General features: G+C 39.4%; 1 protein-coding gene across 2 annotated transcripts in view; it reads left to right on the plus strand.

Annotated features, from left to right (window-relative positions):
* Positions 1 to 6712: 6712 nt before the first annotated feature.
* Positions 6713 to 15446, plus strand: part of GUCY2C (guanylate cyclase 2C) — a 45443-nt gene continuing 36709 nt past the window's right edge. The window contains exons 1-5 of one of the 2 annotated variants that reach the window (XM_048078886.2): positions 6713 to 7096; positions 8016 to 8128; positions 9535 to 9602; positions 12411 to 12626; positions 14631 to 14752. In XM_048078886.2, coding sequence (XP_047934843.1) covers positions 6886 to 7096; positions 8016 to 8128; positions 9535 to 9602; positions 12411 to 12626; positions 14631 to 14752 — 730 coding nt within the window. In that variant the 5' untranslated portion in view covers positions 6713 to 6885. Of the gene's footprint in view, positions 7097 to 8015; positions 8129 to 9534; positions 9603 to 12410; positions 12627 to 14630; positions 14753 to 15446 lie in introns of those variants that run through there. The other variant, XM_066993853.1, reaches the window with a different exon arrangement.

A 15446-nucleotide genomic window follows, 5' to 3' on the forward strand; every position in this document is an offset into this window, starting at 1 on the left:
ATGGAAATGGCAATATAATTAGGATTTCTACTTTATCAGGATTTGTTCTGGATCAGGATCATGCTGTGTTATCAGGGTCATGCAACACATGACCCACATATTTGCTGTTTTACAGGCTTGTTATTTATCAGGAGATAACTTCAATCCCAAACAGTAATTATTTTTTTTTTTTTTTCCCATGTTCTTGTGTAGTCAATGTGGAAAAAAAAAAAAAGCTTAGTTCTGTAAGTCAACATAGCTGCTTTACAGCTATGTTTCTCATTATTAACATTGCTTTATTCCAAATATAAATAGTAGAAATATTGTCAACAACTGTTTAAAATACAGAAAAAAAAATAATTTAATGTCCTAGCTCTTCCCTATTAAAAAAAAGAAAAAAAAAGAAACAAAAAGAAAAAAAAAAGAAAGAAAATAATTGAAAGATAAAGAAGACATCCTTATACTAGGCAGACTAGACTTATGGCAAACTGGATTAAATAAACACAGACAGTACTATAGCATTTTCTTTAATGTCTGTAATCACATTTTTGATTCAAACCTCTAACAACACTGAAAAAAAAAAGAAATTGAAACATTTCTATTTTCTTTTTTCTACATGATTTTCTAAATCTTTTTAAAGATGGGTTAAAAGATGCTAAAGCCCTAGACAATCAAAATAATTTAGGAATGAACCTTGGTAACACTGAAGAACTTGAAAACATTGCTGTTTGAGTGTTTTCTACATTTATTCATTTGGCTAAATATGGCCACTGCTGCAAGGTATATTGTCTTATGCAAATTCTGTATTACAAATTCTGTATTTTAAGGAAACAATATTGACAACCTTAGTTATTCAAAAATGTAAGCATGTCCACTGAAACCAAAAAAATCTGTTTTAAAGTAATTGAGAAATAAATATATAAATGTATCTGTTGTTCTTTTTATTCACATGACTTTTCAGAGTTGTTGTTTTGTTGTTTTTTTTTTTTATGTCCTTTCTTCACATTTCCCAATTATGCAATGCTGGAGATGCAGTCTCTGTTATTTTAATGGAACCTTAGATTATTTTGCAGTCTCAAAGTTCTCAACTGTGGAGAAAATAAAAAAAAATGTAAATTTGTGGGATTGATAAATTGATCATAGCAATCATAACTAAGCGATATTGAAAATATAGATAATTGCAGCAAAGATTAAAAACTGATTTAAAGGGACATTCAAAATATTTTATTCCGCAAAAAAAGACAATTGTATCAAAATGCATGCTTCTTCACAAAATAGTGGCTTGAAAAATGGTTGTCTTTGGGACAGAAAAAATCTGAAAGATGAGCTGGCAATCTGTCCACTTTGTCTTCAGAATTACTAAGACTATTAGTGCCAATTTCCACAGTAATAGTTTGAGTTACTGTTGGTAGCTGATACTTTCGTGTAGTTTTTTGGTTCTTCTGAGTTCTCTGAAATTTCCATTCCATATCTTCTATTTTCTCCTCTCCAAGTGGTCAAGTGGAAATAGTGATTTGCAATTAAGCAAAAATGAAATTAGGCTACAAGCCAGTGAAAAGGTCCAAAAAATGAACTTGGCAAAGGTATTGGAGACAGCTGGTACCTCATCCTGAATACAGTTGCACTTTTACAGCATGAGCTTGCTAGACAAAGGGACTCTGAGATACCCAGGCTGAACCACCACTGCCATTTTTTTTCAGGAGTTTTGCACCTTGTATAAAAGAGAAACCATTGTAATGAGAAAAATCCTTTCACGTGGACCATTAAAATAGGACTGGAAAAATATTCTGTAGAGAGTAATCTTATACAGGTTGAGAAAGCTTGAGGAACAACTCTGTGGGTGTTTTTGTTCTTCTGGTTTCCGTTCCACTCTTTGTGTGTCTGTGAATATTCCAGAAGACTGAGAGGATCACTCAGAGTAGGTTTAGATCAGGAAGTCAGTGCTGATTATCTGTTTCAAATACACCCTATAAAATCTGGTTGTTTATTATCCAATAAAACAAAGGGCATAACAAAGCACCAAAGAATCAGGAACCAAAAATAGCTTTTCACTAAATTACGTGATACAGTTATTTGGTGAGATAATTTAAGCTGGTATTTCTAATCTCAAACAGATTATAAAAACACTCACACAGAATTGTCATGATATTTTGTAACTATGCAATGTATGCACAGGTACTATAGTTATTAACAAGGAATGAATCGACAGGGGAACTATAGGCCTGTCAGTTTGACCTCAGTGCCAGGAAAGCTCATGGAGCAGATTATCTTGAGGGTCATCACGCGGCACTTGCAGGGCAAGCAGGCGATCAGGCCCAGTCAGCATGGGTTTGTGAAAGGCAGGTCCTGCTTGACGAACCTGATCTCCTTCTATGACAAAGTGACGCGCTTGGTGGATGAGGCAAAGGCTGTGGATGTGGTTTACCTTGACCTCAGTAAGGCTTTTGACACCGTTCCCCACAACATTCTCCTCAAGAAACTGGCTGCTCGGGGCTTGGACTGGCGTACGCTTCGCTGGGTTAGAAACTGGCTGGATAGCCGGGCCCAGAGAGTTGTGGTGAATGGAGTCAAATCTGGTTGGAGGCCGGTCACTAGTGGTGTCCCCCAGGGCTCGGTACTGGGGCCGGTCCTCTTTAATATCTTTATCGATGATCTGGATGAGGGCGTCCAGTGCACCCTCAGTAAGTTTGCAGATGACACCAAGCTAAGTGCGTGTGTCGATCTGCTCGAGGGCAGGAAGGCTCTGCAGGAGGATCTGGATAGGCTGGAGCGATGGGCTGAGGTCAACTGTATGAAGTTCAACAAGGCCAAGTGCTGGGTCCTGCACCTGGGGCGCAACAACCCCAAGCAGAGCTACAGGCTGGGAGATGAGTGGCTGGAAAGCTGCCTGGCCGAGAAGGACCTGGGAGTATTGGTTGATAGTCGGCTGAATATGAGCCAGCAGTGTGCCCAGGTGGCCAAGAAGGCCAACAGCATCCTGGCCTGCATAAGAAGCAGTGTGGCCAGCAGGTCTAGGGAAGTGATTGTGCCCCTGTACTCGGCTCTGTTGAGGCCGCACCTCGAGTACTGTGTTCAGTTTTGGGCCCCTCGCTACAGGAAGGACATGGAGGTGCTCGAGTGAGTCCAGAGAAGGGCGACCAAGCTGGTGAGGGGTCTGGAGAACAAGTCTTACGAGGAGCGGCTGAGGGAGCTGGGATTGTTCAGCCTGGAGAAGAGGAGGCTCAGGGGCGACCTTATCGCTCTCTACAGTTACCTGAAAGGAGGCTGTAGAGAGGTGGGGGTTGGTCTGTTCTCCCACGTGCCTGGTGACAGGACGAGGGGGAATGGGCGAAAGTTGCGACAGGGGAGTTTTAGGTTGGATGTTAGGAAGTACTTCTTTACCGAAAGGGTTATTAAGCATTGGAACGGGCTGTCCAGGGAGGTGGTGGAGTCACCATCCCTGGAGGTCTCTAAAAGACGTTTAGATGTAGAGCTTAGCGATATGGTTTAGTGGAGTACTTAGTGTTAGGTCGGAGGTTGGACTCGATGATCTTGAGGTCTCTTCCAACCTAGAAATCTGTGATACTGTGACAGTATTTATTTATTCAGACAAATAAATGCAGGACCTTGCTACCTGAATGTTAAATGTCTGTGCTTCTGAAGACAGAATATGTGATAAACTTCAGGGTTTGTATTCAGTGATTCAAGGGAAGACTTCCGTCACCTGTTAATGCTAGGATTACGAAGATGAGCTACCAACGTACACCTCAGAACTGACTTTTTAGACTGACTTGCACATAGTGAACATATTTAATGCTGGGGTTTTTTGACCTTTCTGATAAGCTAATAACAATAATTGATGCCCAGATACCACAGAATAATAGAATAATCCATCAGGGAATTCAGATCCAGGTTCTTAGCAGCGTATTCCTCAGAAATTAAACCTGGAATCTTAAGACAGAATAAGTAGTTCTAGAAGATGTGCTTTAAAGAAGTTTTTGAGATAAATTTTCTGGTTTATCCTAGGGGGTGTCAGGAGAGGTTATCTTTTGCAGGATATTCCTGGTTTTTGAATCTCTTGCTCTGCTTCTCCATGTCATCACATTCTTTCATGGGAAGGCAGTCATTTACATTGCCTTTGTTATGCTCCCATTACTTCTAGTTCTGTTGTAAGACAGTATTTCTAATTAAAGCTTTTGCTTTATGCTACAGTCACCTGTAGAAGTCAAAAAGGGCTTTTTTTTTTTTTTCTCATTCCATGCATAATTTGACTTCTGGGTTTCTAAACTATGTCCCTTCATGACTAATCTTTGAAGTACGAGACCTGCTTCATGGTTGAAGCTGGAGACAGAGGAGGCAGTGTCCTTAAGAGATATGGAAGATTTTTTGAAGCATCTGGCTAGTTTGTTTCACTGGTAAGCTCCTGATCTGGTGGACTGGACATTAGGAAATAATTTTCCCTTGGATTAAATTGGCTGGGTTCTTGGGGGGTTTAGCTTCATTCTGCAACCAGTGCACTATGACTGGATGGGCATTGGTGTCTTACCTTTCTTATTTCCTGGGCCTACAGAAGTCTTTGCTTTTGTTTGTGGCAGGCCCATCAAATTTTGGGCTTTACATATAAGACTCATTTGTCTACTTTTTCTTCTCTCCACTCTCATGAGGTTTTATAGTATCAGAAATTCTCAAGTTCACAGCACAGTGCCACAGCTTGTCTTTGTCTCTCTTACCCAATGAATCAGATGCTATTGATCAGTCCTCCAAGGAACTTTATCTGAGGTATAAAGCCCTGAGTTACAAGGGAAAGTGTTGTGTTCAACTGGTGCTGAGGATGACTTGCTTCACTCCACCTGCAGCCCTCCCTTGTGCTCCAAGTCACCTGAAGATCAACGGATGCTCCTATCATGGGACTTGACACAGAGAGACTGCACACACACCTGGCAATTAGGGAGTTGAGAAGTTAACAACTCATTTTTAGCTGCTTCTGACTGGGAACTCCCTATGGCACTGTGAAGGTAAGGGACAAGGGAAAGAGTAAAAAGAGATGCTGCTCTAACTGATGCTGTTATAGCTGATTTGAACTCTTGTTTTTTGAAGAACATTTTAAAGCTGCTATGAAAACCAAACAAATAAACAACTAGATAGACAATCAGAAAGACCTTAGCGCTATTACATGTTTCCTGTGTGACCAGCAATGTAAAATCCTCAGTTCCCCTTGCATTATCCATGTTAGCTAAATGTTTCTCTTAGACAGGCTAAGAAGAGTATAAAAATACAATGGTCTTGTTTTACTAAAGTTAATGACAAAACCTCTATTGACTTACACGGGTTAAGTTTCAAGCACTTTGTAAATAACTATACAACAGGCCGGTGATAAGCAGATGGTCTCAACATGAAAAGCTATATTCCATTCTCTAACGAACCATACTAGTCCAGATCTTTACGTGACCAATAACTTAGAATTACTGCATTACTAATTCTAAATGCTAGACCAGAAGTGCTGAGGTGTTCAAGGTCTACTCTTAAATGCTGGTTCATGGTTTCCCTTGTTGTCAGGTATAAGAAACATTCAAGCAATAATTATTTAGTATTAAAAACAAGGTCATGTAGAAAGTCTGTGGAAAGATATTTGAACTGTATTCATCACATTTCAAAAACAGGCTTGGAAAGAAAACATAGAATTGCACCAAAAGCCCTGCTACTTACACCATTGGTGATTATTTTCCTATTTTGTTTTAAAATTATCTCATGAAAGTAATAAAAATAAAGGGATGTATTATCTGACAGCCTCAGATTTCAGTAGAAAAACAGAAGCTGCTGTAGTCGTGCACAAACACCCCAAGTTCAGACTGATCACACTTAGTACTTTTTTTAAATTTGCCTGTTGGTTCCTTTTCTCTTGCACATCTCATTTGTGCCCAAACTTATCTGTAAGGCTTGGTTTTTTCTTTTTTCTTTTCTTTTTTTTTTTTTTTTTGACTCCCCTTCATTCTACCTGCCTTCCCTGAGACTATTCTCAGGAAAAATGCTAATGAAAGCTTAAGAAAAATACCCCAGTGTCCTTTAGTAGGTGCCTTTTAATGATGCCATTTGCAATTTGGATTTTGGTCCCGCCAGTCTGAGATGGGTCTGTGCTGCCTGGGAGCAATGTATCAGGGGCAGACCTGGGACACTCTGGTGTGCGATGCTAGGTGAGTACTAGTGGATAAGCTTTGTGCTGAGTCTATTCTGTAAATAGAAATGAAGGCTTCACTCTTGAGGACTGCAAGGCAGACATTTTTGCCTTGCACAAGAAAAGTACAGTGATGGTAAAAGCTAAAGGAATGAATTGATAGCTTATCACAGAACAAAATATACCCTTGATTTATGAGCCAAGCCAGCAAAGATGTTACGGCAATATAATGAGAGATGTAGAACAATGCAAACATGTAGTAAGCAACCGTTTTCTTCTAGGCTTTAATGTACCTTCTATTTTATTTATTCTATTTCTATTTAAAGAGTCTTTTTTTTTTTATGGTCCATTTTTCCCCTCCCCTTCCTTCTTTCAGCTCATCACTGTGATGAAAATTTAGTGCCCTTATCAGGCAAGGTTTCGAGTAATGCTTCAGTTTTACAGCTTCAGCCTTTCCATGAGCAAACATTCACAGCAACCTTTAGCCTCTCTCCTTCCCTGAGTTCTGCTTTTGTTAGTTTTTCACAAACAGAAGTGCCACCTAGGACACCGGAGGGATGGGCAAGAAGTGAAGGAAGAGAAGGGGACGGGGAAGTGCCTGAGAAGGATAATACAGCCTGTCCTTGAATCTACAGTGTGGAAATCTTTTTCTGTCATAGCCAGAAACAAGGTCGATGTAGAGTATCTGGAAGAAAGAGGGTTGGAAGAGAAAAAGAAGAGAGAGAACACTCACAATGGGTCTAAACTGAGCAATAATGAAGCAACAGATTTGGGGTCTGGCCCTTTGGCCTTTATTTCTCTCATTTCACCTGCTGAAGCAAGTTGGTTCAAATAAGTGTAGCAACAAGAATTATGCGATCAATGTGATGCTCATGGCTGACTCGGACTTCCCATCATCTGCTGAAAATTTGACATCAGCTGTGGAGGAAGCCTTGACAACAGTACAAGAAGAATTGCAGATGACAGGTAAGGCAATGGGTATGGGTAATCTCTTTCTCACTATGATTTCTTCTTAGACTTTTTGCCATAGCTTTCTATGCAAACTGCTTGTCAGACAGGCTCCTTGGTTCTCCATTCATGGTATGTAGATCTTATAGAAGTAATGGCCTCCGTCTGTAAAAAAAGAAGCTCTCTACAGATAGGCAGAACTATATTTGCTTTTATGATAGCTGGGCAGACTTTTTCTGCATGCTTTTCAGTAGGAATTGGGAACATGGGAATTGCTGACATGGATCAGACAAGACCAGAGATCCATCCAGTGCAATAACTTAGATGCCTTCGCTTCAACACCTAGCACTTATTCATCCTATTTCATAATTGCTTGATTATGACATGAAAACTGAGATCCTTTTCTCTCTTGGCCGGATTAGCCTGTAGACTCAGAGAAGAATTTAATCCCTTGACCCCATACGTTGATCACATTATGTCTAAAATTGTGAAGAGCCTGCCACCCATATATTTTTCCCTCATTTAGAGTCACTGCAGATGATCTTTTATTCGTTTGATACCTTACCTCTCCTTTCAGTATCACCAACCTACTGTCAATCTCCAGAATATCTCGGGACAAAGAGGTTCCAAAGAAATGATTCCCTTTCTGTCCCCTAGCTGCAGATGTTTTGTCCAGTTTTATTGGAAAGTGGTATCTCTAATAATGGCCAACACTAAAAACAGTATGTACTGAAAGTACTAACAACCAGCGGTCAGTGCTGGAGCAAACTCTTTATCTCATCCTAAGTAATGGGAGTCAGGTAGGTGGGCTTTCTGGTAGCTTTTTGGAACAGAAATCATCCTAGCATTAGACTACACAGACTTGTCACAAGAAGGATACCATTTTTAGTGGTTATCTCCAGCTCTTGAGGCTCTTCACTTTTACATTGCATTTCAGGAGAAAATGTTACTGTCAGTGCCACCTTCCACCACTTTAAATCATCACTGTATGTCTCACAAGGCTGTCGCACCAGCACCTGTGAAGGTGTGGAACTCATCAAGCAAATCTATGTGAGTACCAGGCTTCTCTAGGTTGATTTCCTAAGAAGATAAGACTTTATCTTTTTGCGTTTATGTGTGTCTGCATGTATGCGTAAGTATGTATGCATCTGTGCTTGTATGTCTGTCTTTCCATATTAACTTTTGAACCTGTTGTTCAATTTCAAACAAACTTGACAGGCAAAGTTTTCAAAGAAGATATTCCTGTAGATTTTGTGAAGACAAGCAATCAAATACAGAGAGAGACCCTATTAATGCCTCCCAGCGGCTGTTATTAGACATTTGGTGGCAGTGCCAGATAGAGCAGCCACCTGCTTCAAGCTACTTTTTCCATCCTTAAGTTGTCACCGCCATTGTATCTGCACAGCTCTTTGTGGGGCCACTTAACCAAAGTAATCGATTAAAAAACAAACAAACAAACAACAACAGCAACAACAAAAAAACACAATCCAAACACTCAAACTGCCCAAGTGGAACACTTGGTGCCTATTTCCAACTGGATCAGTTCCCTGATGTGGTTCTCCATCAGGTTACACAAATACTTGTGCCAGCATGAAGGAGAGAGCTGTGTGACAGCTGGAGCACGCAGACAGAGGGACTATTAGCCTGGCATCAATACCAATGAAACACATATGTAACTATGCCCAGAGGGCAAAGATGAACTGTGTGCTTGCTTCTCACTAGAAATCAGAGACATCGGTTGGGAGAAAATGTGTGAATACCCTAGCGGTGGGAAAAGCTTCAGTTAGAACTGGTATTTTACAAGATATTCAAGAAACTGTGTTTCAGTGGATTTTCTCATGTCAAATAACTGTCATCTCTCAGTGAGGCTTTATCAATCCGACATGAATTCTCACATCTAACAATATATAATCACATGCTGTAGTCTTTGCTAAGACAAAGTCCCTCATGACACACAAAGCAACTGGTCAGGCCTCATTAATTTCAGTGGTTATTCAAAGATATATATATATATATATATGTATATATATATATTTTTTATACAAGCTTCATATGTACATAAAACTATTTTTTTGCCCGATTCACAGTATCATGTAATTCCAATCCCTCTGTCCGCTGCAAATGCAAGCACTGCCTTGGCCTCTAATTTCATATACGCATTTGCAACAATTATGACATTTTAATCGTAACTTGCTCTCTCTCTCTCAGTGAAGGTCATACTCTCACAGGCACTACTCTGTCCTCAGTCTTTTCGTGGCTCTCTGTGACTCCTCCTTCCTTCATTCTAGGTTTGTTCTCTTTACCTTCCTATGTCTTCTTTCCTACTCTGTCCTTGCTTTTGCAGGGTAAATTCTGGGAATCCTTCTTAAATCTTAAAGTTCTCTTCAATCTTCCATTCACTTCTCTGCCAGTCCCATACACTGTCCCCACTACTGACCTTTTCTGATCTCTTGCAGGATAATGGCACTCTTGGCTGTGCTGTCATAGGACCTGCTTGCACTTATGCCACCTACCAAATGGTCTCGTAAGTAGCACCCCCTCTCTCCAGTACTGTGATGTGAAAGCTATCAACTGTTGAACAAATTTATTTTGTGCACAAGACAGCAGAGACATTGGGGTTTGGGATATGTGAGACACTGATGCATACAGTCAAGGCAGTAAGACTGTTATGCATAGCCACTGTGTTTGGCAGGGAGAAGAAAATCCCTTCCCAGAGCCCATTGATGCAATCTCTTTTCTAGAAGGTAAACGTTCCTAATTGCTGACAGTTGGTTCATTATTAAAGGGCTCAAAGGATATAACTTGTCAACAACTGCAGAATGAAAGGGAGATGTTAGCTTGAGGCTTGAGACATTACAGCAACAGGAGTCCGTCTGGGTGGGTTTTCAGTTGCAGAGAGGGGCTTGAGTTTCATGTGTCAAGAGAAGGTCCAAAAACCCCAACTATCTTCTGTGAATAGTGTTTATATAGGGAGCAGCCAGTTTCATCCTAACTCTTGTCTAAGAAAACATTCCTGAAGAATTAGTCTCTCTACTAGTGTATTACACATGGATCTGTGTAATTCTGTATAACATAATGTAACATATAACATATAACATAACATAACTTAACAATTATATGTGTATTGTATATTAAATATATATCATATAATGTATATATTGTATTACATTATATTATATATTAATATAATGTTATTATATTATAAGATAATATGTTAATTTTCACATATTAGGAAAATCATGAGCTGAATCTCTGTAGCCTTAGCGTAATTAATTAAAAAAACCAAAACAAAACAAAAAAACATGTCTGACAGAACACTGGAACAGGTTGCCCAGTGGGGTTGTGGAGTCTCCTTCTCTGGAGACATTCAAAACCCACCTGGAGGCGTTCCTGTGTGACCTGACCTAGGTGCTCCTGCTCCAGCAGGGGGATTGGACTAGATGATATTTCAAGGTCCTTTCCAATCCCTAACATTCTGTGATTCTGTGTAACATCAGTCACGATGTACCAATCAATATCATTACCCATGTGAACCACTCTCCCCTCTTTAAACTTTGGTAGCCTTTTGGTTTCGATGAGAAATACTCACAAGATTGGGAATCTTTTACCTCAAGCTTTATCAGCTTTTAACTTTATACTTTTCCTTGGGCGGGATGACCAGAAGTTAGGTCAATATTTCCAGTGAAAACATGTTATTGATTTATAGAAGAATCAAAATAATAAAGTCTTTCTTATGTACAGGACCATGATAAAATATTATGCAACATGTCCCATTTTATTCATTGTGCCTCCTAACTTTAAGTGTTTTATTTTTTTATTTATTTTAATCTGCTGGATATAGAGCTGCCCAGAATAATGCCAAAGTCTTTTTCCTGGACTCTGGCACAGTTAAACCAGTATACAGTAAAAAGTATGAGTAGTGGAAATTTATGCAAAGTAGTGAAGAGCACTAACAATAAGGCAGCCAGCTTTGCCCACTGTGCAATGGATTTGCAAATCAAAACAAATGCTTTACTTTACAGCACTTTAAGTCAACCAGAAAAATGCCCATTTCATTAGTGAAATCTCCCTGACATTACTTGTTACATCATTTATGTCTGCATTATTGTCTATCATTTCTGTTGCAACAACTATAAGCCCTGTTATTAAGTAAGTGGCCCCTACCTGAAAAATAAAATTTTGTCATAATAATGCCAACAATGATGATGCTTTTCACAGGCAATATTGCCTGTCATAAAAAACACTTCACATAAAGGAATGAGAATATTTTGAGTTTAGTCTGATAAGATTGCAGCATCTAGGAAAATACTTTTATCCAAATGTTTGTCTGTCTGGACAAAAAATACCAGCGTTTTACATATTCGCTGCTAGCAGAGGGCTGCCTTGTTTGGTCTCCTTGACTGCTGCTGCTCTCCAACTCCTAAAATACAGTGAAAAGACTTTTCCTTTGATTTGTAGGAGTAAAGTTCTTTTTATGGCAGCTAAGCCCTCACCCTCCAGCATTACAGCAATAAAGAGATAAAATCCATGCCATATTAAAAATTATATTGGTGGGCAGAAAACTACTTGGCACCAATCACAGATCAGAGAAGAAACAAAATCCCCTTGTTCATCCAAAACTGACTTCACAACATTACCAAGACTTTTGGGCTTCTTTATATGTCCTGAGCATGCAGCTCAGATTTGTAAATACATTTTGTGATCAGTCTATAGGTGTGACTACAGGCACCAAAGATTTGATTGTCACGTGTAGGTTGGCAAAAAAATTACTTGAGAAACTGCTAAAAGGGTACGGCTTCTTGTATCAACAGGGTCACACAATAAGGGGGGAGTTTTCCTTGAAATAACTCCTATGCCCCCTTTTTGTGTTTTGTTTTTCTAGCCTAGCCCTTAGAATATGTCATATAGATGATCTCATAGCGGTTGGGTAGATTGTTGAAAATAAACATATCCCTTACAAACCAGCTCCTGAGACAGACAACACCTCGTCCTTGACATGAGCCTGGCAGCAAAACTGGATAGGTTCTTGAGCTCTTGGAGTCCCATCATAGCCCTTGGGCTGAAATGGTGCATGGTACCCAAAGGGGCTGGATGAGGAACGTCTGTGCTGTGCAGGGAATTAGGGACAGTGGGAGAAGCTGCATGGTTCCATTCAACAGGGCTCTGCAGTGCCAATACCTTGAAATCTGCTTGTGTTCTTTAGGAGCTTTCTGTTTTAGGTTAAGCTAATGCAGGATGCAAGAGGAGAGGGAGTTGGGGATAGAAATCATGTGGCAGATGCCTTGATGCAACAGCAATACATTCAGACCTGTCCTCTTGTCTCTCCCCTCAGAGTTGAAACAATACTGAGCCTGCCTCTGATCTCTGTAGGGAGTTTTGGACTGTCCTGTGACTTCAAAGAAAACCTAACCCGCCTTCTGACCCCAGCCAGGAAAGTGAATGACTTCTTCTATTCTTTTTGGAATGAATTCCAGCTGCCATTCAAAACCAGCACCTGGGAATCTACCTACATTTACAAGCAGAATGACAACTCTGAGGAATGTCTCTGGTAAGATCCAGATCCAACTCTGTCCCAGCTTTTAACTTGATAAATTCCATCTCTGTCCTCAGGCATGGTTCTTACAGGCTGTCCTTGAAGTCCTATGTGCTGAGAGGTGCCTTACTGACATCAGGGAACGAGAGAAGGGAAAGATGAATTACATCGTGGAGCTGACTGCATGTCCGAATGTTGCACTCTATCTACTTTTAAGTATTCTCAAACCTTTTCTCTTCCTATGGACAGTGTAGCCCCAAAGTTATCCTTGCTGCAAAAACATGTTTACTCCATTCTTGATGTAAATATTGTGACATGAGAGTCTCCATCGGGGTCTCCATAGATGCCTTTTTAGGTCAGGGGTCTTATAATGTAATGTTTCTCTACATTCGTTGCTTCAATCTGTGAGCACTATTGTTTCTCTGAAACATTTCCAAAGTTCAAACTGTATCTTTCTTTGAACAGCATGACCCCCGGTAACTGCAGAGTTGAAGCTATGCTCTCACCGGTTTTGGAGCAAAGGAGACAGATTTTCCTTTGCGACCTGAAACATCAGCCTGTGATATTTCTTGAGAACGCTGGGTTTTCTTCTTGCCTGATACCAAATGTCATTTTAATCAAGTAGATGTTTTCATATACTGACACTTACCACTGCTCTTCCTTTATGGACTCTTATTTGATTTTCAGTTCATGTGGATTATTATTTTTCCAATTTTAGGACATAAAATTCTGATTATTTTTTTTTATTTTTTAAAAATCTGCTACGTTATACTTTGCTTGCTTCTCCTGCCAATTTTATAAATGTAGCTTGAAGGCTGACAAGAATTCATGGAAATAGCTGTTATATTTCCAATTCGTAACCTGAGGAAGTTACAGATTTTTAAGGAAAATTTACAAATGTATTGGCTTCAGAGTGATAAATATCTTACTTACAGAGTATCTTGTAAGGAAAATTAAAATATATATATATATATATTATTATTTTTTTCTGAATTAAGGGATCTAAAATCTGATCCCAATTCACTGTTTTGTGAATATTTAGGAATTTTTATTGTTTCCTCCTTTTTTCTTTTTAATGGACAGCAACTTGATAATGTGATGTAATTGCTATGAATACTTCTCTTTGATGCTTTGAAACATGAATGTACTTCACTCATTTGCTACCACAATCCCTGTTTCTCCATGTTTGTAGCTATAATTGCTAATGTACTACACATACTTCAGCTAAATCCCTTTAGTCCCACAGGTTTAATAGTTTTCAGGCAAGTTAATGTATATAAGTTTTCCAAGTGTTTCTTACCTGGTCTTCATTAATGCTTCTGTTCATGAGCTTAGTTATAAATTAAGAAATCTTCAAGCTCCTTTTCTTAAATGTTGAATTAACAAAAATTTTAAAATTAATTTTGAATTTCTGCCCATTTTATTGTCTTTTTTTTTTTCATTCTAATACAGCTGTAAAATGCATCTAATTCTACTTTAATAGAAACTGTCAGCTTGCTTTTTTGATTGTCTAATTTAAAAAATCCATTTTTGCTAAAGCATAAATTATACTGCATGGGCTAATTGTCCCTTGTGGGTATAAAAGCACATGAATGCCTATAGTGACAGGAAAATCAAGTCATGTCTCAACTAACCACATGTTCCTACAAATTAATGATTAATGATTCTATTCCTGAAAACAGTGGGGAGCAAAAGATATTAGTATCTTATAGGACAGGGATCTCAGTGTTGCTAAATCAAAAGTTAACCAGTTTAAAAACACAGAAATTTCTTCTTTTTTTCCCTCTGCATCAACTTTATTTCAGACAGAATATCTCTTCTCGGACACAATGGGTTGAAGCAAGAACAGGATTTTCTCTGTTATTGTTGCAGATAAAAATGCTCCATTCTGCCTTACAAAAAAATGTGTACTGTAAATAGCCTGTCTAGCATTTTGACTTATTTAGGAGAAAAAGCATAACGCAAATGTTAGGAGTTGGCCATTTTCTGACAATATCTGTGCTCCCTGCAATCTATCAGGTACATGAATGCGCTAGACGCTGGAGTCACACACTTCTCTGAAAAACTGAAGTTCAAGGACATATTGAGGACACCAGAGCAGCTGAAAAAAGTTGTGAAAGATCCAGATCGGAAAAGCAATGGTAAGGGTGTGTGTGTGAGAGTGTGAGGGTGCACTCTCCCCTGCAGGCAATTTTCTTTTCCCTGGAAATCAGACTGACCTCTTAGTTACGTTTTAAGGATGGTCTTTCCACAGAGAAGCACACACATACTGTGTCACGTGGGTGCAAATGTAAGATGGCACAAATTCTCTCCCTATCCCAGAGGCCTTCTGGGATGAATTATCCCACCTAGGTATGATGTTGTCTTCCTACATGCTCTGTTTGTGAAAGATTTGGAAATCCAGGAATCACAACTCTTCCTAAGCAAGGCCTTAGATATTACAAGAATGCTTAGTTCGCTACCATTCCTCTGATACATATCTGGGCCTTGCTTGTGCCATCAAGGGGCACTTCTTCTGGAAGTGATCCATCTAAACTAGAAAAACAGATGAGTAATACCTCATCTTCTACTAAGACTAAGCACCAGGCATCAGCAGGCCAAGTGAGTACAAGGGCGATAAGTAAACCAAACTATTACCTGAATGCCATTTGACTTAGAAAATTTCATATTCAGTAGCCTGTACTACATCAGAACTGCTACTGCTTATTTGAGTGAGATAATGGCGGTGCTCTGGTACAATCAGACGTAAAATAGACCAGGTGTTGGGGCACCTTCTACCACTTGACTTTCCCTCAAATATCCCCATCTTACTACAGATGGTCCCAGCCCAGCGCA

This window comes from Anser cygnoides, chromosome 1 (assembly GCF_040182565.1).
Source record: "Anser cygnoides isolate HZ-2024a breed goose chromosome 1, Taihu_goose_T2T_genome, whole genome shotgun sequence".
Classification (NCBI taxonomy): domain Eukaryota; kingdom Metazoa; phylum Chordata; class Aves; order Anseriformes; family Anatidae; genus Anser; species Anser cygnoides.